Source organism: Erinaceus europaeus, chromosome 18, assembly GCF_950295315.1.
Source record: "Erinaceus europaeus chromosome 18, mEriEur2.1, whole genome shotgun sequence".
Classification (NCBI taxonomy): Eukaryota; Metazoa; Chordata; class Mammalia; order Eulipotyphla; family Erinaceidae; genus Erinaceus; species Erinaceus europaeus.
The window spans coordinates 30681325-30708737 of NC_080179.1; the positions used below are offsets into that span (position 1 = coordinate 30681325).

The 27413-nt window shown below is 39.1% G+C and overlaps 1 protein-coding gene across 1 annotated transcript in view; it reads right to left on the bottom strand.

Annotated features, from left to right (window-relative positions):
- The window catches only part of PSMD14 (proteasome 26S subunit, non-ATPase 14), a 109253-nt gene that overhangs the window by 47523 nt on the left and 34317 nt on the right, over positions 1-27413 (bottom strand). Inside the window, exon 4 of the mRNA XM_016188448.2 lies at positions 192-263. Coding sequence (XP_016043934.1) covers positions 192-263 — 72 coding nt within the window. The remainder of the gene's footprint in view (positions 1-191; positions 264-27413) is intronic.

Here is a 27413-nt window from a genome sequence, read left to right on the forward strand (position 1 = left end):
GAAAACAATGTTTTAAAAAATATATTCCTTTATGAGGAGGGAATAGAGGCAAAGGGAGAGAAAGAGAGAAAACGAGAACCAGAGAGCATTGCTCTGGGACATGTAATGCTGGGGATGAAACTCAGGACCTCTATGTTTCAAAGTCTGACACTCGAGACACTGCACTACTTCCCAAACTACTAAATACTTACTTTTAGCAGTGCCAGTGAAGAAATATACACTTGTTCTGCTGTGTCCACTGCAGGAGCATCTGTAGGTGGTCCCTAGAAACAAGAATATCAATTATTAAAACTGTAGAGCTCGTTAATTTAAGTTATATTGCATAAATTTGATTGTTAAGAATGCATGTCAAGTGTTCTTTTATTGAGAACAATACAAATAACCATAACAAGCTTGCAAAAATACCTAACCTGTATAAAAAAATATCCAATTTAATATGCAGGCAAATGCCTAACAGATATACATTTAAGTTTCTATGCAATGCTAATTTATACTGTCTACAAATTAATTCTGAGGAACCAAAGTTCCTTACCTCATTGTGAATGTTAAATGCTCTTAGATTAACAAAATTAAGGAATTAACACAGTACATTATCTGAATGTGCCTTTCAGCTATAAAGAACATGTAGATTAGAGCTATAGGACCTGTTTGTAGATATGTAGGCAGAAGACTTTTAATCCCTAGGTGAAAGGGCAGTGGAAAAACTACTCTGCACTTCACCTAATGAAGTTATTCCCCTCCCTCTACACAATATCAAATTTAACACTGTGAATCCCAAGTGTCAACAAGCTGGTTGAGACAGGTGTAGCTAATATAAATACTTGCAGGAGGCTAGGTGGTGGCACACCCAGTTAAATGCTCCATTATCAAGTGCAAGGACCCAGGTTTGAGCCCCTGCTCCCTAACTGCAGGAGTTTGAGGTAGGCGAAGCAGATCTGCAAGGTTTCTCTCTTTCTCCTTCTCTACGTCTCCCCCCCTTCTCTGTCGGGAGTCAGGCGGTAGTGCAGCAGGTTAAGCACAGGTGGCGCTAAGCACAAGGACCGGCCTAAGGATCCTGGTTCAAGCCCCGGGCTCCCCACCTTTCTCTCCCCCTCTCTGTCTTCCCCTCCTCTCTCCATTTCTCTCTGTCCTATCCAAGAACGACATCATCAACAACAACAACTAACTAAAACAATAAAACAACAAGGGCAACAAAAAGGAATAAGTAAAAATATTTTTTAAAAATTCTGTCTTATCCAATAAAAAGAAAGGGGGGGAATAATCACCAGGAGCAGTGAATTCATAGTGCCAGCACTGAGTCCAAACAACAATCCTGGTAGCAATAAAAACAAAACAAACACACACAAAATCCCCCCCCCCTTTCCAAATCCTGACCATTATCCTTAGCACAAATATCACTATTAATCTTGTGACAGAATTAGGAAAAATATAGAGGTTAACTGAGACAGGAATATCTTTATTTAGCAAAGGAAGGTACTATTCCCTTAAGGCCCCTATCTTATCACAAGCAACAAATCTTATGTCTGTAACATTCTACTGAACAAAGTAATTTACATATAATCCTTAGTCAAGATGAATGCTACCATATAAATGCAGTTCTGCCTCAGTCAGTGCACATGGGGGGCGGGAACCACCCTTGGTTTTTAGCACTGAGTAATCTGGGGAATTAAAGTAAGATCTCACTTAAAATGTTACTTTCTGTTTTGGTTAAATTTCTCTTTTTAGGTAAAGTGACAGTTCACCAGATAGAGCATCCCTGGTCACCAGATAGAAGCTTCATGAAAAAGGGAAGCTTTGTGAGTGGTGGAGCAGTGCTGTGGTATCTCTACCCTTTCTATTCCTCTCTCATTCTCTAACTCAGAGGTGGGGAACCAAGAGCTATCTGGATATTTATAACATAATTTGTGAGTCACACAAAACTGCACACTTTTTTTTTTTAAAAAGGAATAAATATATTTTTTTTAGAAAGAAGGAACAAAAATCAATTAATAAATCTTTATATACATACATATATCCTCTTGGCGCTCTTTTCTGGAGAACACTAACTAAAACTGACACTATTTTGTTAATTTGTCAAATTATGGAAAATTGCAGGGCCAGGTGGTGGTGCACCTGGTTGAATGTACACATTACAGTGTGCCACGACCTAGGTTCAAGTCCCCAGTCCCTAACTGCATGTGGGAAGCTTCAGGAGTGGTGGAGCAGTGCTGCGAATGTCTCTCTCTTCTTCTTTACTCCCCTCTCAACTTCTCTGTCTCTATCCAAAAATAAATAATAAAGGGAGCTGGGCACTAGCACAGTGGGTTAAGCGCACATGGCACAAAGCACAAAGACTGGCCTAAGGATCCCAGTTTGAGCCCCTGTTCCCCCTCCCCTGCTCCTCACCTGCAGTGGGAAAGCTTCACAAGCGGTGAAGCAGGTCTGCAGGTGTCTATCTTTCTCTCCCCCTCTCTGTCTTCCCCTCCTCCCTCCATTTCTCCCTGTCCTATCCAACAACAACAGCTATAACAACAAGTTAAAACTGCACACTTTTAACATTGTTACTAAAAAAGTTCCAACTAGGGAGATAGCATAATGGTTCTGCAAAAAAAGACTCTCATGCCTGAGGCATGAGGTCCCAGGTTCAATCCCCAACGCCACCATCAGACACAGCCGAGCAGTGCTATTGTCTCTAGCTAAAACTTTATCTATCATTAAGATGAAATAAATAAAATATTTTTGTAAAAAAAGTTCCAGTTCCATCTCCAGGGCCAGATCAACCCTGCTGCTCCATCTGGAGATGGGGGAGGGTCTACCAGGAGCTAGGAATCATGCCATGTAAACCTCCATTAGCAATAGTGAAAGGTCAGATATAAATGAACAAGGTCCAAAACTACAGATACTGTACAAGAAATTACCAAGGTACTGAAGAGAAGTATATGACGTTCTCTGTACATTCTGCTGCACAAAATAATTCACACAAGACCTAACAGGCTCAGGCAAAAAGCAGTAAAGTCATGGGCCCATTGGAAAATACCTAAAATAGACTTCCTAGCTCCTTCCCACATGAAGATCCCAAATTTTACCTGCTCTATTTCTACCTTGGGTTCCTGTTTATTAAATAATTTGTCCTGTTTTATATCTTTCCGCCTTCTAGCCACCAACTTAAAGGCACTATTCTGATGCCATCCTGACGTCCCTGGGCAGATGACCCCACCAATGTGTTCCAAAGTCTCACCTCTCCAAAGCCCTACTCCCACCAGGGAAAGACAGAAACAGGCTAGGGGTATGGACTGACCTGTCAATGTCCATGTCCAGCAGAGAAGCAATTAAAGAAGCCAAACCTTCCACCTTCTGTGCTCCATAAAGAACTTTAGTCCTTACTTCCAGAGATATAAAAAACAGGGAATTTCCCAGTGGAGGGGCTGGGACACAAAACTCTGGTAGTGGGAACTGTATAGTATTGTACCCGTTACCTTACAATCTTGTTAATCAGTCTTAAATCACTAGTAAAAGTAAAATTAGTATGGCAATTTCTCATAAAAAAAATAATTATACCAAAGTAACTCCTAAAAGCATGAGATCCTAAGTGCCATCCCTGACATCACACATACCATATTGATGCTCTGGTATTCTGTTACAAATAAGTAAATAAATCTTGGTGGAGGGGATGGGGAGGTGGGAAAACCCAGAAATTTTGGAGGTAAACCCTGAAATCTAGTTTGGTTTAGTTTTAAATAAGCCCTCCAAGTGATTTCTGGTTTGAATTAGACTATATATAGTGGATCTATGTGTTAGTAGTGGGATGAAACCACAAGAGGGTCGAATTTGTTTCAACATAACAAAAATGTATTACTCCAACCTATCTAAAGATGAAATTAGTGAATTTCTGCCATGAGTTATTAAACGGAATTATTCAAACTGGTAAAAGCATTATAAATTTGATGACTGAGTTAAGTCAGCTGTTAGTCCCTCCTAGCTTATCAATACTAACATCCAATATACTGCCCAAAATCAAATACATTTCTCTACAAATTAATTACCGCAACTTAAAACTGATTTATTACCTTGAGACACAAACTAAAAACCTAGGCAAAAAAAAGGTCTTTTTAAAATTTTTTTTATTATTTATTTATTTATTTTTTCCCTCCAGGGTTACTGCTGGGCTCGGTGCCTGCACCATGAATCCACCGCTCCTGGAGGCCATTCTTTCCCCTTTTGTTGCCCTAGTTGTTGCAGCCTCGTTGAGGTTATTATTGCCATTGTTGACGTTGCTTTGTTGTTGGATATGACAGAGAGAAATGGAGAGGGGAGGGGAAGACAGAGAGAGAGGGGGACCTCTGCTTCACCACCCGTGAAGCGACTCCCCTGCAGGTGGGGAGCCGGGGGCTCGAACCAGGATCCTTACGCCAGTCCCTGCGCTTTGCGCCACGTGCGCTTAACCCACTGCGCCACCGCCCGACCCCCAAAAGGTCTTTTTCTATCCTTATGTTCAATGTCACCAAGTTTTAGCAATTCTGTTATTCTGTTGTATGTTAAGAAATTTTTTAAATATTACTCTGTCAAATAAATTTGTAAAATACAGCATAACCACAGCCTCCCAAAATTGTTGTGCTGGGGGGGGGGGGGAGGAGAAGACCCTGTTTTTGTTTAACCCTGATGTGGATTGAAAGAAAGAAAGAAAGAAAGAAAGAAAGAAAGAAAGAAAGAAAGAAAGAAAGAAAGAAAGAGAGAAAGGTAGGTAGGTAGGTAGGTACGTAGGTAGGTAAGGGGCCGGACGGTAGCACAGTAGGTTAAACGCACAGGTTCAAGGCCCCAACTCCCCACTTGCAGGGGGAGGGGTCGCTTCATAAGTGGTGAAGGAGGTCTGCAGATGTCTTATCTATTTCTCCCCCTGTCTTCCCTCCTCTCTCCATTTCTCTCTATCCTATCCAACAACAACAGCAATAACAATAATAACACCAACAACCAGGGCAACAAAAGGGAAAAAATAGCCTCCAGGAGCAGTGGATTAATAGTGCAGGCACCAAGCCCCAGCAATAACCCTGGAGGCAAAAAGAAAAAAAAGTCTATTTGTAGATTTTTATAATTTTGTAATTTTGGGTAACATGGTTTTGTCAGGATAAAAAAATCTTCAGGCTGCAAAGGCTTTTCAATATGAGGTAGAGGTCAATCTGAGGCTACAGGTATTAACTGCATATTTATCATGTGCCTAGTAGTTTGGTTTTTGTGATTAAGGGCATCAAGAAGTTCATGGTGTAGCTAGAAAGGCAGCCAAAAATTCACTATGGTAGAGATAACAAGTCTAAGAAGTATAACAATTTTTAACATCTAGCAATGTGCTCTTTCCACTACAGAATACCACCTCATATTCAGGTACACAAATCTACTTTTATCCTGGAAGCTTAGTTCTGTTCCATTGTTTACAGTTTTAGAATCCTCTGCCACCTGCAGCCACTTCTATTAAAGAATAAGGAAATATTCTTGGATATCTAATCCTAAAGCTATAAGGATGGCCACTTAGAACCGGGAATACTTCATAGTTTCCCTGTTTTCTGAAACCTAATAAAAATGTTTTAAAAATTAAGTAGTTTAGGGGATGATGTTTGGGTTTTTGTTTATTTTTCACTATCAAAGTTGCTAGGTCTTTATGACTGCATGATTCCATCATTCCTAACCATCTTTCCCTCCATTTAGAAGTGGACGATGGGGGGGGGGTGAGCCAGAGATAGCCTAATGGTTATGCAAAGATACTCTTGTGCTTGAGGCTCCAAAGTCCCAGGTTTAATCCATCCCCCCCCCCCATAAATCAGAGTTGAGCAGTGCTCTGGTAGAGAAGAGGGAGGGGGAGAATGAGTAGAGACACTAGACCACTACTCCAATACTTGTGAAGATTCTCCCATGTGGTTGCCAAGGACTTAAACCCAGGTCCTCATACATGGTAAGTATGCACTCTACCAGGTGAGCCATCTCCCCATTCCAACCAAGCAGGAGGTTTTGCAGGAGAAAATACAGTACTGAAATTCTTAATAACAGTGCATGTTGGGGGGGGGCTTTTTATTAAAATCTACTGTAAGAAATTTGTTATGCAAAGTATTTGCATTTTTCTTTAAATCACAGCCTTCATATACTAGAATAGTAATAACATGGCATCACAAGTTGCAAACATATCACCTTGTTTGTACAATTAAATCATAGTTGTATCTCTAAGCATAAAAATATTTCAATATCACTTCAATGTATTTCAAAGAGCTGAATAAATGTACACTACCAAAAAAAAGCCATCATTTCATTACTGAAGCAGTAAGAATTCTCAAAATATTTCAGGTACAAGCTATACCCTAAGCAATATACTGAAGTATATAGCTCTATTTCAAGTGTTAAATAACTTAAGTCCAGTGAGGAGAAGAAATAGAAACAGAGTGGGTTCAGTTGGGTAATGAGGTGGTAATAGGCAATGACAAAGAAGTAGAAATGGAAGTTGCTACCCAACATAACATTTTTCATTCCTCACCTACTGAAAGTTTCAGCCATTTTAAGTACCTTAGCTCAAAGGTCTCTTGTTGCAATCCTATGATTTTAATAAGAAAGTCTGGGGGTGGGGCGGTAGTGCAGCAGGTTGAGAGCACATGCTGCGAAGGGAGTGGGAGCAAGAGAGGAGAGAGAAGACAGAAGAGAAAACTGAAAAGAGAGAAGAGAAGAGGAGTCTAAGATTCAGAATTAGAAACTGATACAAACTGCTTTTGTTAGACAACTGTTGATAGTCTGTTTTATATTCAACTTAAAAGAATATCTGTCATCACAACTAAGGACAAATTACATACACGCCCTATACAGAATGAAAAATATCCTCAATAAATGTACAAGTTTGGATACTTCAGCCATTTTTCATTCACTTAAAACTTTTTTAAAATTTCATTTTACTTACTGTATATGAGAACTTTACATGAGAGAGACAGAAGAGGTCCTGAGCACTATTCTTCATACATGCAGTGCTGGGAATCAAACTGGGAACCTCGGACTCTCAAGTCCAACACTATACCAGCTAAACTATTTCCTAAACTAGCTAAAATTTTTAAAATTTTCATTATCTTTATTTACATATTGGATAGAGACAGCAAAAAATCGAGAGGGAAGGGGGAGATAGAGTGGGAAATGGGGGCTCAAACCTAGGTCCTTGCATATTGTAACTGGGTTAAGTAAGATGAATGTAAGTTAAATAAAAACCTGGGTCCAAATAAGCTCTGATTTTTTTTAATTGGCTTAAACTGTTACTATTATAAGTATTTTTTTAAAAAAACTATGAAAAATTTTTCCAAAACTTTATCTGTAACAACATAGCTTTAAGTGTCAGCTTAAATAGTGTGTAGTCAACTAAAACCGGTTACTTTATTGCACTGATTTCACTACTATGATAAACAGGTACAGAAAGTCATTTTTCAGAGTGAATATGATGTGACTTAAACTTCAAAGTCCCTCAATAACAACCACTAAAACAGTATAAGAGAAAAAAATCTCACCAAGACAAAGTAGAAAAGCATAGACTGCTCTGCTTTAAGCTATAATCTGAAAACTTGTAAATGTTGGAATATGTTTTAATTACATATTGCTAATAAGAAACAGGAAACTATAATGCACATCCACTTGTTACAATGAAGAAATAAAAATAATTACTCTTCCTATATAATCCCTATACTCAATTCCTACAGGCAACTTTGAAATCACTAAAGTGTGTCTGACTCTATATATAGTATTTGTTTTGAAAGGTGGAGGAAATCCAAACCTTTAAGTAGGAGTTAGCTATTGAAGAGAACTTTAGGAGAAACAGATGAGCACACTGCAGCTGACTTTTATGTACACATGAAAATCATGGACTCCTCCATAGAAACATAAAGCTTACCTTTGTACCACATTTAGTGTAACAAAAAGTATTGTCTGGGCATCCAAATTTTAAGTATGGTTAGATTAAATGAAACACCTATTTTTTAAATTTCACTTAGAAGGTTAAAATCTGATACAGAGTAAAAAAGCCGTGACTTTTACTTGGGCAGCCCTTGTTGACTAAGTGTTAAAAAAAAAAAAAAAGGCATTTGTCATTAGAACAGGATAAAAACTAGCAGCTCGAAGTGTTACCTACTCAAGCCTTTTAACAAATTTGTTAACACTATTAGTTATATTACTCCACCTTTCTCTTAGTGTGAACTGGTATCAATTATTTAGCCAACTTTATTATGTTATTAAAATACCTGCTGATTAAACATGAACTAAAGTGTCACTTAAAAGAAATGAAAAATAAATAGTATCACTGAGCTATAATACTCCAAAAATATCTAAACATACAAAGCTATCTGGGGAAACAAAACATTTTAATTTGTGTATATAAAAAGATGTTTTGGCACTACAATGTTATATAGCATTTATTTTATAATGGCTAGTTAAGGGTATTTGGTTCTACAATACAATTTTTTAAAGGATTATTAAAATTCATATTTTCCACAAAAAAATTAAACTATTGGTTAAAGCCGACTATTTTTAAAATAAGACCTAAATATATAATATATTGAATAGGTGACATTTCTAAAGCATTCCTAACTCAATTTCTATCAAAAAATAAAAAATATACTGAAACCACAACCATCAGGTTCCTCAATTAAAAACCTCTTTTTCTAGGAAAGAAAGAAACCTGACTGCAAAATAAGCAAATTCAAATATATACAAATAACCACTACTGTATTGTTTATTTCTTACCCAGCAAGGTAAGAAACAACCTTTTAATACTTTAATTTTGTGAGTATTAAACAACTAGTGTGAAAAACAAGCTGCATGTAAACTATTTCTACTGCCTGAGCTTCAATGACTAGCTGAGGCAACCTGTTATAGGAGGTGTTAATTGGCAATAGGAGTACAAGTCAGAAGCATGTTCCCCATCGTCCTAACCCAGCAAGGCTAGGTCATTAAAGTGGAAATGAATTCTTTCATGTCGACTTAACCCTTTCAATGCATGATTTCAGCTGTTTTCTCTCAATTAATTTAAAAAACTTGTTACTTTTTAGAGTTAAAAAAAATCCTCCTTTCCCCCCAAAAAAGGTCCTTTGGCTGACAGTTCCAATGACTACATTATTCAAAAGAGAAGAACAGAGCAAGTTAATTGCAATGTAATACTGCAACTCTCCCCTCCGGGGGGAAAAAAAAAAACATATAAACTAATTGTATTGCTTATTTTAACACTGAAGAGAAGATACAGACTAAAGTGTATAGAAATATCTTGGAACCATGTAGTCACATAAAGTTTTGACTTACATTTCTCTTTAAACATCCAATGACTGTCCCAAGATAATAATTTAATCACCTTAACCTTGGGATACAATAGCAATAATTTTTTAACTTCCACAGTGTCTATTAAAGAATCTCTTAATATAAATATGTTTTGAAAGATATATGAATTAAACACCTTTCTAATTATATTTATTATTCTGATAAGGTGCACAATCATAGAACATCCTAATGACTGGTTGCCAAAGAGCCTAAATTCCTTTTATGGCTTGATCTCAGGTTTCCAGATGGTACATTAATTCTTTAAAGGGGGGGGGGGGGCAGGGGGAAGGGAGGGAGAAATAAGAATGGGAATGTCATAATAATGATGCACTGCTTTTGAAATGTCATATTACAAACACTAATATTCTCATATATTAAGCATTATAGGCCTTTTAAATAAAATTCAGTATGTACACACAGTATTCTAGATATCATAGCTAAAAAATATACATAGACCGTATTTTCCATCTCTGAATGGTTCTGATAAATAACAATATTAGAATAAGAAATAACATTAGAAAATCTACAGTATCTAACCTAATGCACCTTGTGGTAAATCAACAAACATGACAATAGAGGTATTTCATCCAATATAACTAGTTCTTAAATAACTATTATCAACAATATGCTTATTAGAAATCTGATCAGCACAATGGTAGAGGAAGACCTAGGCAGGGGGGTTAGAGTGTTTTGCAGAAAACAGAAATTTTACACATGTACCAACAACTGTATTTACTGTTTACTGTTTTTTTTTAAAAAAAAAAAAAAAGGAAATTTGATCAACAAAGGCATAGATGATAAACAGCATTATAATCTGAGGATAAAAATAGATATTATATATGCATACATATATAAAATTCCCAACATACTTATTCTATATTGCTTTCCCCACCCTACTCATCATCTTTTAGGCTTCCCAATTACTTAACAAAGTTAGCTCCTGCCCCTCTTTAAACAGATTTCTTTTTCCCAGGGCCTACTAAGCTACCTGCAATACAACAAACCTATGTAGCTGCCCTAGAGCCAATATTTTGAGAAAATGAAAAATTTCAATAAGGAATAGTCAGTAAAGAAAAGCAATGTAATAGCAGGAGAGAAGGAAGATGACATCATTACCTGGTTATAAAATCAACTGATCAAAGTAACATAGGGACGGTGGCCTACTGTACAATGCCCAACTGTGATATTTCTTTCTCTTTAAGACCACCCATGATATTCACTTCAAAACAATTTTCACCTACTTAAAAGTGTGTGTGTGTGTGTGTGTGTGTGTGTGTGTGTGTGTGTACGCACATGGTAAGGGCATCTATCACTTCAAGACATCTATAAATCTGTCTCATCCATGGACTCCAGGAACATACCTAACATAGAATTTCTAGCTTCTTATCACCCTAAGATCACTATTCTCACCTGCTCTGTTCCTAATTTCTGGTTCCTATTTATTAAACATTTTGTTCCACTTCATACAGTAACTGTCTTTCAGACACCCAGTTGAAGATATTACTGTAATTCCATTCAGATCTCCCTGGGTGGATGACCTCACCAATGTGTCCTGGAATGACACTTCTCAAGAACACTACCCCTTAGGAAAAGATAGAACCTAGATGGCAGTATGGACCGAACTGCCAACATCTATGTCCAACAGAAAAGTAATTACAGAAGCCAGAACTCCCACATTCTGCACCCCAAAAAGAATTCTGGTCCATACTCCCATAGGGAGAGAAATGTTATTGAAGGTGACTAGAGGACTCTGCAACCCAATTCTATCAAGAACCCAGAGAGAGAAGAGGAAAAAAATTAAAGACATTCAGAAGTAGTAATAGGTGTAGGTCTAACTTAGAAAGGAAGAGAAGGGGAGTTGGACTGTAGTGCAGCAGGTTAAGCACAAGGTATTCTGGTCTTGGAACATGATGGCTGAGGAAGACCTAGGTGGGAGGTTAGAGTGTTACATGGGAAACTGAGAAAAGAAAGAAAAGAACATTTGGGACTTAGTGTCAAAGTCCAGAAACATTTTTAAAAAGAAAACTAAGAAATGTCACACACGCACAAACTACTATATTTTACTGTTCGACTGTAAATCATTAAACCTCAATAAAGAATAAAATATAACTATATAGCAAAAGTAAATAAATAAACAAAGCACCCTTGCCAACAGCCACTCTCAATTAGAGCAATAATAAGTCAGCCCCTATCTGTGACCATGGGAGAACTACTGCAGTTTCCAATGGAGAGAATGGGGACACAGAAATCTGGTGGTGGGAACCATGTAGAATTATACTCCTGTTATCTCATAATTTTTTAAATCAATAATGAGTCACTAATAAAAATTTTGAAAATAAAAAAGAACAAACTTCCATCTTTCTTCATTTTATTGGAGGTTAATGGTTTACAATATGGCTGTTGACACATGGGTACAGTTTCTCATCTTCGTGTGGTATACCAGTGGCAGCAGAACACTCTCACCCCACAGAGGATCTTTTCCATCATCATGCACCAAGAACCCAAGGCCCTCTTCATCCTTCCCCAGGGTCTTTTGCTTTGGTGAAGTACACCCTACCTAATCCAAGGTTTGCTTTGTGTTTTCCTATTCTGTTCTTGATTCCAAGTTCCACTTATAAGTGAGATCATCTGGTATGTACACTTCTTTTTTTGGCTTACCTCACTTAACATAATGCCTTTCAGTTCCATCAGAGGTGAAGCAAAGGAGATGACTTCATCAATAAACTCAAATTTTAATGATAAATGTCATATGCATTAATGTATTTATTATATGAATTTACATAAAAGAGAAAGTGAGAGATATTTCAGAGTATCTATCACTCTGGTATATTTTGTGGAGGAACCAAACTGAGGATCTCAGGCATGAAAGCCCAATGCTCTAACAGCTGAGTTGCAAGAATGTCATATATATATTTGCATGTCATATTTTTAATCTTGCTGGAAATCATTAGCTACTTTGAAATACTATCCCTCCAAATGCTAAAATAATCATTAAGTCAATAAATATGTCTTTAGCTCTAGGCAAGATAACACTTACAGCTTAGCACACTAGGAACATGGTACTGCTTGTATCTCCAAGCCCAGTCATTGTCTTGCAGACATTGAACCGCTGTGCTCTAGCAGCATTGTACAGCTAAATCAGATTTTTCTCTCCTACATATACTTCTCATCATGTTATAATTCACTATTAAGGAAGACTCTCCTTAAGGGGTTGGCAGTCACTTCTTTGTAATTTCATAGGATCTGGGTCAGTGCCATACTACTATTCCCTGGTGTATTTTAATAACAGAAATATTAAAAAGTTAAGAAAAGCTTACTGATACAAATGAAATGATTCCACACTAGAAAAAAAATTGATACACACAAGAGCGTTCAATAAATAACTCAATGCCTTTATAAATAAAGACAGATTCAGCTTTTATTTTTGATCACTATCTCACACACCAACTTGCCAAGCAAGCATTCAGATGCCTCTGTGAGCCAAGTATACATGAAAATGCCAAAGGCAATCCTTCGCTTGTGTGGTCTCCATTAAGAACTTTCAGATATCTGAGAATAAGTATATCCAAAAGCAGAATGAGAGGCTAGAGTAAGGGAACTAGCATGCTTAAAGGATACTTAAGTAAATAAGAGGCTGAGATAGTAAACCAATTAGGCAACAAACAGAACATAAAAGTTGTTTATTTAGAGTACTAATCAGTCTTACAAAAAAATTGTTGAGAGGGAAACAAATGAAGCAGGTATATGAACAGTTTAGTTTAGAGAGAGCCAAGTGACAACTATCCATAGAATGAAGAAGTATTTTTTAGCAACGTTACTACTGTAAAATACTTTTAGCAACATTATTAATTTTTAGCAACATTATTACTGTAAAATATCAAGAAATCCAAAAAGATCTAATAAACAACACAATAAATTTGCTACCCAACTTATCAAATAATACTACAAAAGTTTCAGTGTCCTCTCAGATTAATTGTGTCCTCTCCATTCTCTTACTGAATGTCACTATTCCAATTTTGGTGATAGGAATTTCTCTATACTCTTACTGTTCGTATATACATAAAAACTAAATAGCATTATTTTTCATGTCTTTAAATTATATCTAAAACTTAAGAATGCACTATTCTTCCACATGCTCTTTTCCTTCATTATGCTAATATATATTAATCATGTTGATATGTGAAAATACTTTCACTACTTCACAAAATTCCACCATTAAGCAAAATCATGTACATATTCTCCTGCTAATGGACAATTAGCCTATTTTTTTTTATTATAAATTAGGGATTAGCAAACTACAGTTTGTAGGCAAGTCAGCTGATAGTTTTTGAAAATGAAGTTTCATTGGAACACGGTCCATTTTTTATATATGTTTTTTCACGTGAATAGATATTCACAATGTCTTCTTCTTTCTTTATTTCATATGAGATAAACAGAGTTTTATATGAGAAGGGGAGAAAGAGAAGACATAAAAGCACTGGCACATGCTGTGGTAGGGATGAAACTGGAAATCTCAGGCACATAAGCATTGTGCTATTTCAGCTAATATATCCCACCCCTACAGGGTGGGGTACTGCGGCTGCTTTAGTACTACAGTGGAAAAATGGGATTAAATTCTAAAGTATATATTTTCTGGCCCTTTAAGAAAAAGGCATGATCACTGTTATAAACATGCTGTTATGAATGTCCTTTTATTCATGTGGGAGATTTTCTTGAGGGAATATAATTAGGAAAATATTTTCTAGCTTAGTGTAGGGAAATTTTTATCATTATTAGATTTTGCCAAAATGTTTCCCAAGGTACATGACCACCAGCTTAAGTATGTTTAGACTATGTGTGTTTCTTCTGGTATCTGCATGTTTTAACCATTTAAAAATGAAATCTTTTTCATACTGATATGTAAACTATAGATAAATTAATGCTTCATCCATTTATGTTAGATATATTGCCCAGGCTGTGGCTCATCATTTTGCTTTTTACATTTCTTCATATTTTAGATGCATCTGAAAAATGAGTATACAACAACAAAAACTTTATATAATAGTAAAGATCATATGAGTAAATATATTTAAACTGCTCAAATAGTGCCTGGCATATTTAAGCATTCTACAAATGCTAACTACTTTATAATGGTGTTTCTAAGAGAAAATAACTTTAAATTTCAATGTAAATTATTTATCAATCTGTCCCTTTAGTTTGGTTTTTGAGATTCTTCTTTATTAAGTGGACACACCATATTTTTATTATTATTATTGCCTCCAGGGTTATCGCTGGGGCTTGATGACAGCACTACAAACTCACTGCTCCTGGAGGCTATTTTCCCCATTTTGTTGCCCTTGTTGTTGCCCTTGTTATAGTTGTTATAGCTGTTGTTGTTGGACAGAACAGGGAGAAATGGAGAGAGGAGGGGAAGACAGAGAGGAGGAGAGAAAGATAGACACCTGCAGACCTGCTTCATCACTCTTGAAGTGACTCCCTGCAGGTGGGGAGCCAGGTCTCGAACCGGGATCCTTATGCCGGTCCTTGCGCTTTGCACCATGAGCGCTTAATTGCTGTGCTACTGCCACAGCCCCTATTTTTTATTTTTTTAACCACAGCACTGGTCAGCTCTGGTTTATGGTGGTGCGGGGGATTGAACCTGGGACTAGGGAGCCTCAGACATGAAAGTCTTTCTGCATAACCATTATGCTATCTACCCCCCCATAGCTTTTCTACCCGTCTTCAATTAATTGATACTAAATTGATTCTTACATTTTGGTTTTCCTTTGTGTGGTTTTTTAAAATTACATCACAGTAAATCAGTTTTGAGCTTACACAGAAGACTGTTGGGTCAAAAAGTGAATATACATATACTGCATTTTATTTGTATCAAGATTTCCTCCACAGAAACATAGTTAATTTTCTATTCTCATTTGAGTATATGAAAGGGTTTCTGCTCAGATTATCTGTCAAGTCTTTAGATTTTTACCATTTTCATAGACAAATTATATTTTGGTACTGCTTTAATTTACATTTATTTTAGTGAAATCAAAACTCTTTTAATATATGCCCTTTATTTGTTCGGTCAGGCAATGGCTCACCTAGTAGAGTGCACAGGGGGACCTAGGTTCAAGTCCCTGGGCCACACCTGAGGGAGTAACACTTCACAAGTGGTGGAATGGTGCTGCAGGTGTCTCCCCTTCTGTCTCTTTGTTCCTTTATTTCTCACCTTCTATCAAGAAAGAAACATAATATCCACCAGGAATAGTGGAATCATGCAGGCACTTGGGTGCCAGTAAATGCCCTAGTGTGTGTCTCCCTCTCCCGCTACCCCCTCCCTCCCTCCCTCTCTTACACACACACACACACACACACACACACACACACACACACACACACACACACACACACACACACACACTATTCATAAAACAATGTAGGTGTCAGCCTATTTAATATTGCTAAATGCTAAGAAAGAACAAATAGCATTCTCAGGCTAGTGATGCAAAAGACTTTCATACCTAAGGATCCAAGGTCCCAGGTTCAACCCCCAGCACCACCGTAAGCCAAAGCTGAATAGTGCTTTGGCCTTTAACTGTGTCTTTCTGTATTTCTCTCACTAAAATAAAATTTTAAAGTAACAAAAATATTTAAAAATAGAATAGTATTCTCTACTAAGTTGGCTTCAACTTCAAGGGATTTTCTTAAACTCAAAAACTCTGGTGATTTCTCTAAAGTACAAATAAATTTCATCTACAATAAATTGTGGAGCACAAAATTTCTTATTAAGAGTAATGGGAAATAAAATGGACATGTGAATACATTTAAGACAGAATAACAAGGATTAAATTTACATTCACAACTGAAACATAAAAAAACATTAAAATTAAAACTAGTTTATAAAGCATAATTATGACAGATCATTCAATACAACAATAACTACTGCCACTATATTGAATGTATCCAGACTGCAGCCTCAGCAAAGTCTATTGTGTCTCTCAGTTGAACTGGAGTGCTAGAACCAGTGCATTACAGAGACTACAGCTGCAAATCCTAAAGATCACTTATGGGTTTTGCTTGAGTGTAAGCTGAGTATTGACTAGTTACACTTACATATTTAGAGGGGAAAAACAAGACATACCAACAAACTTCCAAACCTTTCCGCTAGGGAAAGAGGTCTCATACAATCTAACTCTCACACAGCATTGGAAATACTACCTGTTCCCAACAGTCAAACTGAAAAACTTCTAAAATATGTACAGCATTAAATAAACAGAAAGGAGGAGTCGCAGAAAGCGGAGGCGCAGCAGGTTAAGAGCATGTGGCACAAAGCACAAGGACCCGGTTCCAGCCCCCGGACCTCACCTGCAAGGGAGTCGCTTCACGGGTGGTGAAGCAGGTCTGCAGGTGTCTATCTTTCTCTCCTCTCTCCATTTCTCTCTGTCCTATCCAACAACATCGACATCCATAACAACAGTAACTACAACAATAATGTAAGGGCAACTAAAAAGGAATAAATATAAAAAAATTAAAATAAATAAACAGAAAGGGCTTGTCTCAAAGCAGAAAACGAGCCCTACCTTTCTTTTACAGTTTTACAATGTGACCAACCTCTCTCCCATGCCCTAATATGTGAGGTTTTTTTAATAAAGTTTAATTTACCTGAAAAAAAACAAAAGAAAAATAGCCCTAGATAAATCACTGTTCTACTTTCACCTAACAAATATTACAAGCAAAGTCAGAAAGAATCAGGTTCCAAGTAACTTAATTGTATCCTGGCTCAAACCGGGATACTGATGCTGATCCATGTGCTTTCCACCATGTGCACTTAACCTGCTGCGACACTGCCCAGCTCCCAATTGTATCCCATAATATGTATCAAAAATAGCACGCTGGGTTGGAAGAGTTAACATCATCAAAATGAATATACTACCCAGAGCCATCTACAAATTTAATGCTATCCCTATCAAGATCCCAACCACATTTTTGAGGAGAATGGAACAAATGCCACAAATGTTTATCTGGAACCAGAAAAGATCTAGAATTGCCAAAACAATCTTGAGAAAAAAGAACAGAACTGGAAGCCTCATGCTCCCAAATATCAAATTGTGTTATAGGGCCATTGTAATCAAAACTGCTTGGTACTGGAACATGAATAGACACACTGACCAGTGGAATAAAACTGAGAGCTCAGAAGTAAGTCCCCACACCTATGAACATCTAATCTTTGACAAAGGTGCCCAGACTACTCAATGGGGAAAGCAGAGTCTCTTCAACAAATGGTATTAGAAAAAAATGGGTTGAAACATGCAGAAGAATGAAGCTGAACCACTATATTTCACCAAATACAAAAGTAAATTCCAAGTGGATCAAGGACTTGGATGTTAGACCACAAACGATCAGATACTTAGAGGAAAATATTGGCAGAACTCTTTTCTGCATAAATTTTATTTTTTTATTTTTTTTAGATGTTTATGTTTTTATTTATTTATTTTTAATTTTTTTATTAATTTTCTTATTTAAGAAAGGATTAATTAACAAAACCATAGGGTAGGAGGGGTACACCTCCACACAATTCCCACCGCCCAATCTCCATATCCCACCCCCTCCCAGTAGCTTTCCCATTCTCTATCCCTCTGGGAGCATGGACCCAGGGTCATTGAGGGTTGCAGAAGGTAGAAGGTCTGGCTTCTGTAATTGCTTCCCCGCTGAACATGGGCGTTGACTGGTCGGTCCATACTCCCAGTCTGCCTCTCTCTTTCCCTAGTAGGGTGGGGCTCTGGGGAAGCTGAGCTCCAGGACACATTGGTGGGGTCTTCAGTCCAGGGAAGCCTGGCAGGCATCCTGGTGGCATCTGGAACCTGATGACTGAAAAGAGAGTTAACATACAAAGCCAAACAAATTGTTGAGCAATCATGGACCCAAAGCTTGGAATAGTGGAGAGGAAGTGTTAGGGAGGGTACTCACTGCAAACTCTAGTGTACTTCTGCTTTCTTACTTTGGTGCCATACTCCAAACAGTCAATTTCTGCTTTGCGTTTCTACTTTTTTTTTTTTTTACATGCATAACATTCCCCAGATTCCCATTTAACAATACAACCCCCACTATTTCATTCATCATTTTTCATGGACCTGTATTCTCCCCACCTACCCACCCACCCCAGAGTCTTTTACTTTGGTGTAATACTCCAATTCCATTTCAGGTTCGTCTTGTGTTTTCTTTTCTAATCTTGTTTTTCAACTTCGGCCTGAGAGTGAGATCATCCCATATTCATCCTTCTGTTTTTGACTTATTTCACTCAACATGATTTTTTCAAGGTCCATCCAAGATCGGCTGAAAATGGTGAAGTCACCATTTTTAACAACTGAGTAGTATTCCATTGTGTATATATACCACAACTTGCTCAGCCACTCATCTGTTGTTGGACACCTGGGTTGTTTCCAGGTTTTGGCTATTACAAATTGTGCTGCCAAGAACGTATGTGTACACAGATCTTTTTGGATGGATGTGTTGGGTTCCTTAGGACATATCCCCAGGAGGGGAATTGCAGGGTCATAGGGTAGGTCCATTTCTAGCCTTCTGAGAGTTCTCCAGACTGTTCTCCACAGAGGTTGGACCAATTGACATTCCCACCAACAGTGCAGGAGGGTTCCTTTGACCCCACACCCTCTCCAGCATTTGCTGCTGTTACCTTTTCTGATGTGACATTCTCACAGGAGTGAAGTGATATCTCATTGTTGTCTTGATTTGCATTTCTCTGACAATCAGAGACTTGGAGCATTTTTTCATGTGTTTCTCGGCCTTTTGGATCTCTTCTGTGGTGAATATTCTGTCCAATTCCTCCCCCCATTTTTGGATGGGGTTATTTGTTGTCTTGTTGTTGAGTCTGGCAAACTCTTTATATATGTTGGTTATTAAACTCTTATCTGATGTATGGCATGTAAAGATCTTCGCCCATTCTGTGAGGGGTCTCTTGGTTTGGGTAGTGGTTTCTTTTGCTGTGAAGAAGCTTTTTAATTTGATGTAGTCCCATAGGTTTATACTTGCCTTAGTCTTCCTTGTAATTGGATTCGTTTCATTGAAAATGTCTTTAAAATTTATGCGGAAAAAAGTTCTTCCAATATTTTCCTCTAAGTATCTGATAGTTTCTGGCCTAACATCCAAGTCCTTGATCCACTTGGAATTTACTTTTGTATTTGGTGAAATACAGTGATTCAGTTTCATTCTTCTGCATGTTTCAACCCATTGTTTCCAACACCATTTGTTGAAGAGACTCTGCTTTCCCCATATAATAGTCTGGGCACCTTTGTCAAAGATTAGATGTCCATACGTGTGGGGCCTCATTTCTGGGCTCTCAATTCTATTCCACTGGTCAGTGTGTCTATTCATGTTCCAGTACCAAGCAGTTTTGATGACAATGGCTCTATAATACAGTTTGAGATCTGGCAGTGTGATGCCTCTGGTTCTGTTCTTTTTTCTCAAGATTGTTTTGGCAATTCTAGGTCTTTTCTGGTTCCAGATAAACATTTGTAGCATTTGTTCTATTCTCCTAAAAAATGTGCTTGGGATCTTGATGGGGATAGCATTAAATTTGTAGATGGCTCTGGGTAATATATTCATTTTGATGATGTTAATTCTTCCAACCCATGAACATGGAATATCTTTCCACTTCTTTGTGTCTTTTCCAATTTCTTTGAGTTGGGACTCATTTACTCCTAGATATTTTATTGTTTTTGTTGCTATAGAAAAAGGAACTGATTTCTGGATTTCAATTTCTTCTAACTTAGTGTTTGCATAGAGGAATACCACTGACTTCTGAATGTTAATTTTATAGCCTGACACCTTACTGTATTGCCTGATGATTTCCAAAAGCTTCTTGCTGGATTCCTTAGGTTTTTCCATGTATACTATCATGTCATCTGCAAATAAGGAGAGTTTGACTTCTTCTCTTCCAATCTGTATGCCTTTAATTCCTTGCTCCTGCCTGATTGCTATGGCAAGAACTTCCAACACTATGTTGAATAGTAATGGTGATAGTGGGCAGCCCTGTCTAGTACCTGATCTGAGGGGAAATGCTTCCAGTTTTTCACCATTGAGTATGATGTTGGCTGTAGGTTTGCTATATATAGACTCCACTATCTTCAGGAATTTTCCATTTATTCCCATTTTTTGTAGTGTTTTGATCATAAAGGGATGTTGTATTTTGTCAAAGGCTTTCTCTGCATCTATTGATATGACCATGTGGTTTTTGGTCTTGCTTTTGTTGATGTGGTGGATCACATTGATTGATTTACGAACAGTACACTTCTTAACAACTTCTGGGTCAAAGAGGAAATCAAGGAAGAAATCAAAATGTTTCGAGACTGCTGGGAAATTATGCGGATGCAGTCACATCTGCCATGTTGTCTCCTCAGGCTACTAGTTCCCACGAGAGTTGGGACATTCTCGGAATGCTTGTTCAGCCATGTTATGCCCCCAGGACATTGTCTATATCCCCGCGATATCTGGAGTGCTTTGGTTACTCCTCCCCCCTCCCATTTGAGAGTTATCATATCCTGGAGTGCTATGGTTACTCCTACCCCTTCCCATTCTCGTGAAAGCTACTCCTATAAAAACCCTTCGTTTTCCACAGCTCTCTCTCTTGCCAGCGCTTCACTCCGGTGTTCAGACGCAGGAAAGGTTACTGCATGAGGCGGCCATTTTCGCTACCTCCACGTGGCCCAACCTGCTTCTCTAGCACCCAACTCTGAGGTGCCAGGGCAAATAAAGATTTGTGTTTCCTCTTCGCTCCGGACCCCCTCTCTCATCTCTGCGGCCCACGCACAACAACATCTGGCTCAACAACATCTGGTGCTCAACGTGTCCTGCAGTCACGCCCAGTCTGAGGTCCAGAAAGGCCACCCAGACACAGGTAAGTGGCATCCGCCCGCTTCTGTGGCCCCACGTTTCCCTCCACCATGGGAATTTTTTCGTTTTATGAGGAGGTGTCCCAGTTATTATCTCCTTCTGCCCTGGGACAGATTTGCGCTCTCACAGATGGTTTAATTTTCGCTACCCCTTGGATTTTTATAACTGTGGTTGCCACTTACAAGATATGTACAACGTGGTCTGCCATGAGGATAAGTGACCTTGAGGCTGAGATACGAGAGTTAAAGCACATGTGCTTAAGACTCAGATGGCCTCAGCGATTAGCAGATAGACCCAGAACTTCCATTCCCACAGACCCGTACATGTGTTCGGAAGCCCCTCCTCCGACCCCGCCCCCTGCCGCCCAGGGTTCAGCTTCTCCTGAGACACAAGAGTTAAGAGATATGTGCTTACAACCTAAACGCCCTAAGCGATTTGCAGTCAGCACCCAAACTTCTGTTCCTGCAGACACGTGTTCAGTTCCTTCTGCTTCTCTGGCCCCGCCCCCTGCTTCCCCTGAGGCTTCCAGTTCTCTAGCCCCTCCTCCTACTGCCCCGGTTTTGGCTTCCCCTGAGGCTTCTGCTTCTCTGACCCCACCCCCTGCTGATACGTCATCATTAAAAGACCTAGTGGCTGAGGTACGGGAGTTAAAGGCAGCATTTAAGGACTTTAAACCATGTGCAGTCCACCCCAAGAGCTCCGTCCCCGTAGATATGTGTGCAGTTTCCCCTGCAGCCACTACAGCAGTTTCCACGGCACCTTCCACTTCTGTAGCTCCCTCTCCCGCGCCATCGGACCAAATCCACACCTTCCCGGTAAACGTGGCCCCTTCTAAACAAAACCCTCAGCCGGGCAGCCAAACACCTTTAAAAATCTTGGAGCACTCAGGCAAGCGGTCAGGAAGGTCAGAATGCACGCTCCATGGAACAATTTCCGTTTTAAGGAGTTTTTACCACCATCTTAACACGCCCCAAGATTGGAAAGATACGGCTCGTGCTGCACTCCCAGACCCCCTCTACCTACAGTGGAAGGCATGCTTCCGCAATGAGTGCTCTAGACAGTCGCAGGAAAATAGTAACAAACAGGTAGAATGGGATTCTGATGCTTTGTTTGGAGAAGGAGCTTATGAATCTGGAGCTCAGCAGGCAGAAGCCAGGTTTCCAACCGGCTATTTTGAACAGGTACGCATCTGCGCAACACAAGCATGGGAAAGGGTGACCCCACCCGATGTAGATTCGTCAGTTCCCATTAACTCTATTCGCCAAGGCACTGATGAATCATTAGCGAGCTTCATCTCAAGGGTGAAGACAAGTTTAGAGAGAAAGGTTTATAATCCTGATGTCCGCTCACTACTCCTGCGCTCTATTGTCTGGGAAGGCATGATACCACAATTCTGTCAGGCATGCCTTAATCTTAAATACCTACACCCAGATAATTGGATTTTAGCGACACAGGCACTTACATCAGGCAATTATGGGGCATCTGCTACGACACAGGTTTATGCAGTTACCCCACATGATCAAAACGGGGCCTGCTTTCAATGCGGTCGCTAAGGACATTGGCGTAACCAATGTCCTGATAAGCTGCGACCACGCCTCCAGTCAGGGAAACCCCGCCTCCAGTCAGGGAAACCCCGCCTCCAGTTAGAGCAACCCCGCTTTCAGTCAGGGAGCCAGAAGCCACGTACTGTTTGTCCAAGATGTCGTAAAGGGTTTCATTAGAAGAGAGATTGTTGGTCCAAATTTCATAAAGATGGCACACCCCTGAATGGTACAAATTCGGGGCCTGAGATTTTGTGGACCACTCCTGTTTTAGAACGAGGTCACCCTTCTATGACAGTAAAGATTGGCAATATTCCTTTTAAATTTTTGGTTGACACGGGGGCAGCAAAGACGATTTTAAGGCAAGAAGAGGTTCCCCAAGATTGGGAACTCATCCCTGGACCCAGTTTACATGGAGTAGGAGGGGTGACCCAATCATTTCGCACACGAGATTTGCTCATGTGGGAAGACCCAGAAGGTTCTACCGGACACTTCCGCCCTTTGGTATTAATATTAGCACCAACCTATTGGGCAGGGATATTCTGGAATGTCTTGATGTTAGGATATCCACAGATGCCTCTGCAGAGCGTAACACTCGTTCCCGCGAGACCAAGTCTAATCAGCACCCCCAATACTAAATGCCACTGTTCGTAGCCAAACACCCCGCTTAAGCTGGCTTTCAAATGAGCCTGTCTGGGTGGAACAATGGCCTTTACCTAGGGATAAGCTAGAAATTTTAAAAGAGCTCGTCCGAGAGCAGTTGTCCTTGGGACACATTCGTCATTCTCGAAGCCCATGGAATACTCCTGTTTTTGTGATTAAAAAGCGCTCGGGAAAACGGCGCCTCCTCCAAGATCTCCGTGCAGTTAATAAAACCATGCAGGTCTGGGGCTCCCCCCAAAGGGGTTTGCCTCTTGCTTCTGCAATTCCCACAGGAATTCCAATCATAGCTATTGATATACAAGATTGTTTTTTCTCTATTCCCTTGCATCCGCAAGATTGTAAACGTTTTGCCTTCTCTGTTCCTTCTATTAATAACGCCAGCCCTGCTGACAGATTTGAATAGGTGGTGCTGCCCCAGGGTATGGCCAATAGTCCTACAATTTGTCAAGAGGCTGTTAAATCTGTCCTTGTCCCATATATTCATAAGGGCCTTAATGTTTTTCATTATACAGATGATATTTTAATATGGGGAAAATCAGATACAGATCTCTATGCCTTACGTGATTTTCTCATTCCTGCATTAAAGAAAAGCGGCCTTAATGTAGCCCCTGAGAAGATACAGCTAATCCCTCCAATATCTTTCTTAGGTTCAGAGATTTCTTTAACGCAAATTCGTCCCTTAAAACCTAATGTCACCTTTCCTTCTAACCTTACTCTTGCTTCTTTACAAAGTTTTCTAGGAAATATAAATTGGCTTAGGCAGTATCTCTATCTGCCTACAAGCTGCCTCCAACCACTGTTTGACCTGTTAAAAGGAAACAAACAGCCCTCCTCAAAACGTAAGTTAACTCCCGAGGCCTCCTCGGCACTGGAAAGGGTTAACAAGGGCCTCCAGGACACGCACCTTGTTCGATTCTCTCCCTCCTCTCCGGTAAACCTTCTAATCTTCAACTCCACCCCCACAGTAGTAGGGGCATTGTGGCAAGACCATGGGGTTCTTGAGTGGCTTCACACGCAAGTAGGAGGAACTCCAAGACTCCTCACTGAGATAGACGCGTTAGCATTCATGGTTCGCCAAGGAAGAAATAGGTCTGCGCAGGTCTTAGGGAAAGACACATGAGAAATCATCTGTTCATATGGTAAGGTATGAAACTGTAAGAAGTTCCTCCATATCCAACCTATGTGAATTAACAACATTCACATATTCTTGTAAACTTAACTGGGGTATCTTGTCTTGCCACCATAGGCCTGCCTTTGTCAGCCAATAATTTAAAGATGTTAATGGTGCCACTTTTAAAAGTCTTCCAGAAGACTGAAGACACTGGAATACTCCCTGCCAGCTTCTATGAAGCCAACATCACCCTGATACCAAAAGCAGACAGGGACACAACCAAAAAAGAAAACTACAGACCAATATCTCTCATGAACATAGATGCAAAAATATTAAACAAAATTCTAGCCAACCAGATACAGCAGTATATCAAAAAGATTGTTCATCATGACCAAGTGGGGTTTATCCCAGGCATGCAAGGTTGGTTTAATATATGTAAATAAATCAATGTGATCCACCACATCAACAAAAGCAAAACCAAAAACCACATGGTCATATCAATAGATGCAGAGAAAGCCTTTGACAAAATCCAACATCCCTTTATGATGAAAACACTACAAAAATGGGAATAGATGGAAAATTCCTGGAGATAGTGGAGTCTATATATAGCAAACCTACAGCCAACATCATACTCAATGCTGAAAAACTGGAAGCATTTCCACTCAGATCAGGTACTAAACAGTGCTGCCCACTATCACCATTACTATTCAACATAATGTTGGAAGTTCTTGCCATAGCAATCAGGCGGGAGCAAGGAATTAAAGGCATACAGATTGGAAGAGAAGAAGTCAAACTCTCCTTATTTGCAGATGACATGATAGTATACATGGAAAAACCTAAGGAATCCAGCAAGAAGCTTTTGGAAATCATCAGGCAATACAGTAATGTGTCAGGCTATAAAATTAAGATTCAAAAGTCGGTGGCATTCCTCTATGCAAACACTAAGTTAGAAGAAATTGAAATCCAGAAATCAATTCCTATTACTATAGCAACAAAAACAATAAAATATCTAGGAGTAAACCTAACCAAAGAAGTGAAAGACTTGTATACTGAAAATTATGAGTCCCTACTCAAAGAAATTGAAAAAGACACAAAGAAGTGGAAAGATATTCCATGTTCATGGGTTGGAAGAATTAACATCATCAAAATGAGTATATTACACAGAGACATCTACAAATTTAATGCTATCCCCATCAAGATCCCAAGCACATTTTTTAAGAGAATGGAAAAAATGCTACAAATGCTTATCTGGAACCAGAAAAGACCTAGAATTGCCAAAACAATCTTGAGAAAAAAGAACAGAACCAGAGGCATCACACTGCCAGATCTCAAACTGTATTATAGAGCCATTGTCATCAAAACTGCTTGGTACTGGAACATGAATAGACACACTGACCAGTGGAATAGAATTGAGAGCCCAGAAATGAGGCCCCACACCTATGGACATCTAATCTTTGACAAAGGTGCCCAGACTATTACATGGGGAAAGCAGAGTCTCTTCAACAAATGGTGTTGGAAACAATGGGTTGAAACATGCAGAAGAATGAAACTGAATCACTGTATTTCACCAAATACAAAAGTAAATTCCAAGTGGATCAAGGACTTGGATGTTAGACCACAAACTATCAAATACTTAGAGGAAAATATTGGCAGAACTCTTTTCCACATAAATTTTAAAGACATTTTCAATGAAACGAATCCAATTACAAGGAAGACTAAGGCAAGTATAAACCTATGGGACTACATCAAATTAAAAAGCTTCTTCACAGCAAAAGAAACCACTACCCAAACCAAGAGACCCCTCACAGAATGGGCGAAGATTTTTACATGCCATACATCAGATAAGAGTTTAATAACCAACATATATAAAGAGCTTGCCAGACTCAACAACAAGACAACAAATAACCCCATCCAAAAATGGGGGGAGGACTTGGACAGAATATTCACCACAGAAGAGATCCAAAAGGCCGAGAAACACATGAAAAAATGCTCCAAGTCTCTGATTGTCAGAGAAATGCAAATCAAGACAACAATGAGATATCACTTCACTCCTGTGAGAATGTCATACATCAGAAAAGGTAACAGCAGCAAATGCTGGCGAGGGTGTGGGGTCAAAGGAACCCTCCTACACTGCTGGTGGGAATGCAAATTGGTCCAACCTCTGTGGAGAACAGTCTGGAGAACTCTCAGAAGGCTAGAAATGGACCTACCCTATGATCCTGCAATTCCTCTCCTGGGGATATATCCTAAGGAACCCAACACATCCATCCAAAAAGATCTGTGTACACATACGTTTTTGGCAGCACAATTTGTAATAGCCAAAACCTGGAAACAACCCAGGTGTCCAACAACAGATGAGTGGCTGAGCAAGTTGTGGTATATATACACAATGTAATACTACTCAGCTGTAAAAAATGGTGACTTCACCGTTTTCAGCCGATCTTGGATGGACCTTGAAAAAATCATGTTGAGTGAAGTAAGTCAGAAACAGAAGGATGAATATGGGATGATCTCACTCTTAGGCAGAAGTTGAAAAAACAAGATCAGAAAAGAAAACACAAGTAGAACCTGAAATGGAATTGGCGTATTGCACCAAAGTAAAAGACTCTGGGGTGGTGGGTGGGGAGAATACAGGTCCATGAAGGATGATAAATGACATAGTGGGGATTGTATTGTTAAATGGGAAACTGGGGGATGTTATGCATGTACAAACTATTGTATTTACTGTTGAATGTAAAACATTAATTCCCCAATAAGGAAATAATTTTTTTTAAAAAAGTGGGTAACAGGGTGGGGCTATCGCATAATGGTTATGCAAAGACTTTCATGCCTGAGGCTCTCAAGTCCCAGGTTCAATCCCCCACACCACCATAAGCCAGAGCTGAGCAAAAAAAAAAAAAAAAAAAAGTGGGCAACAG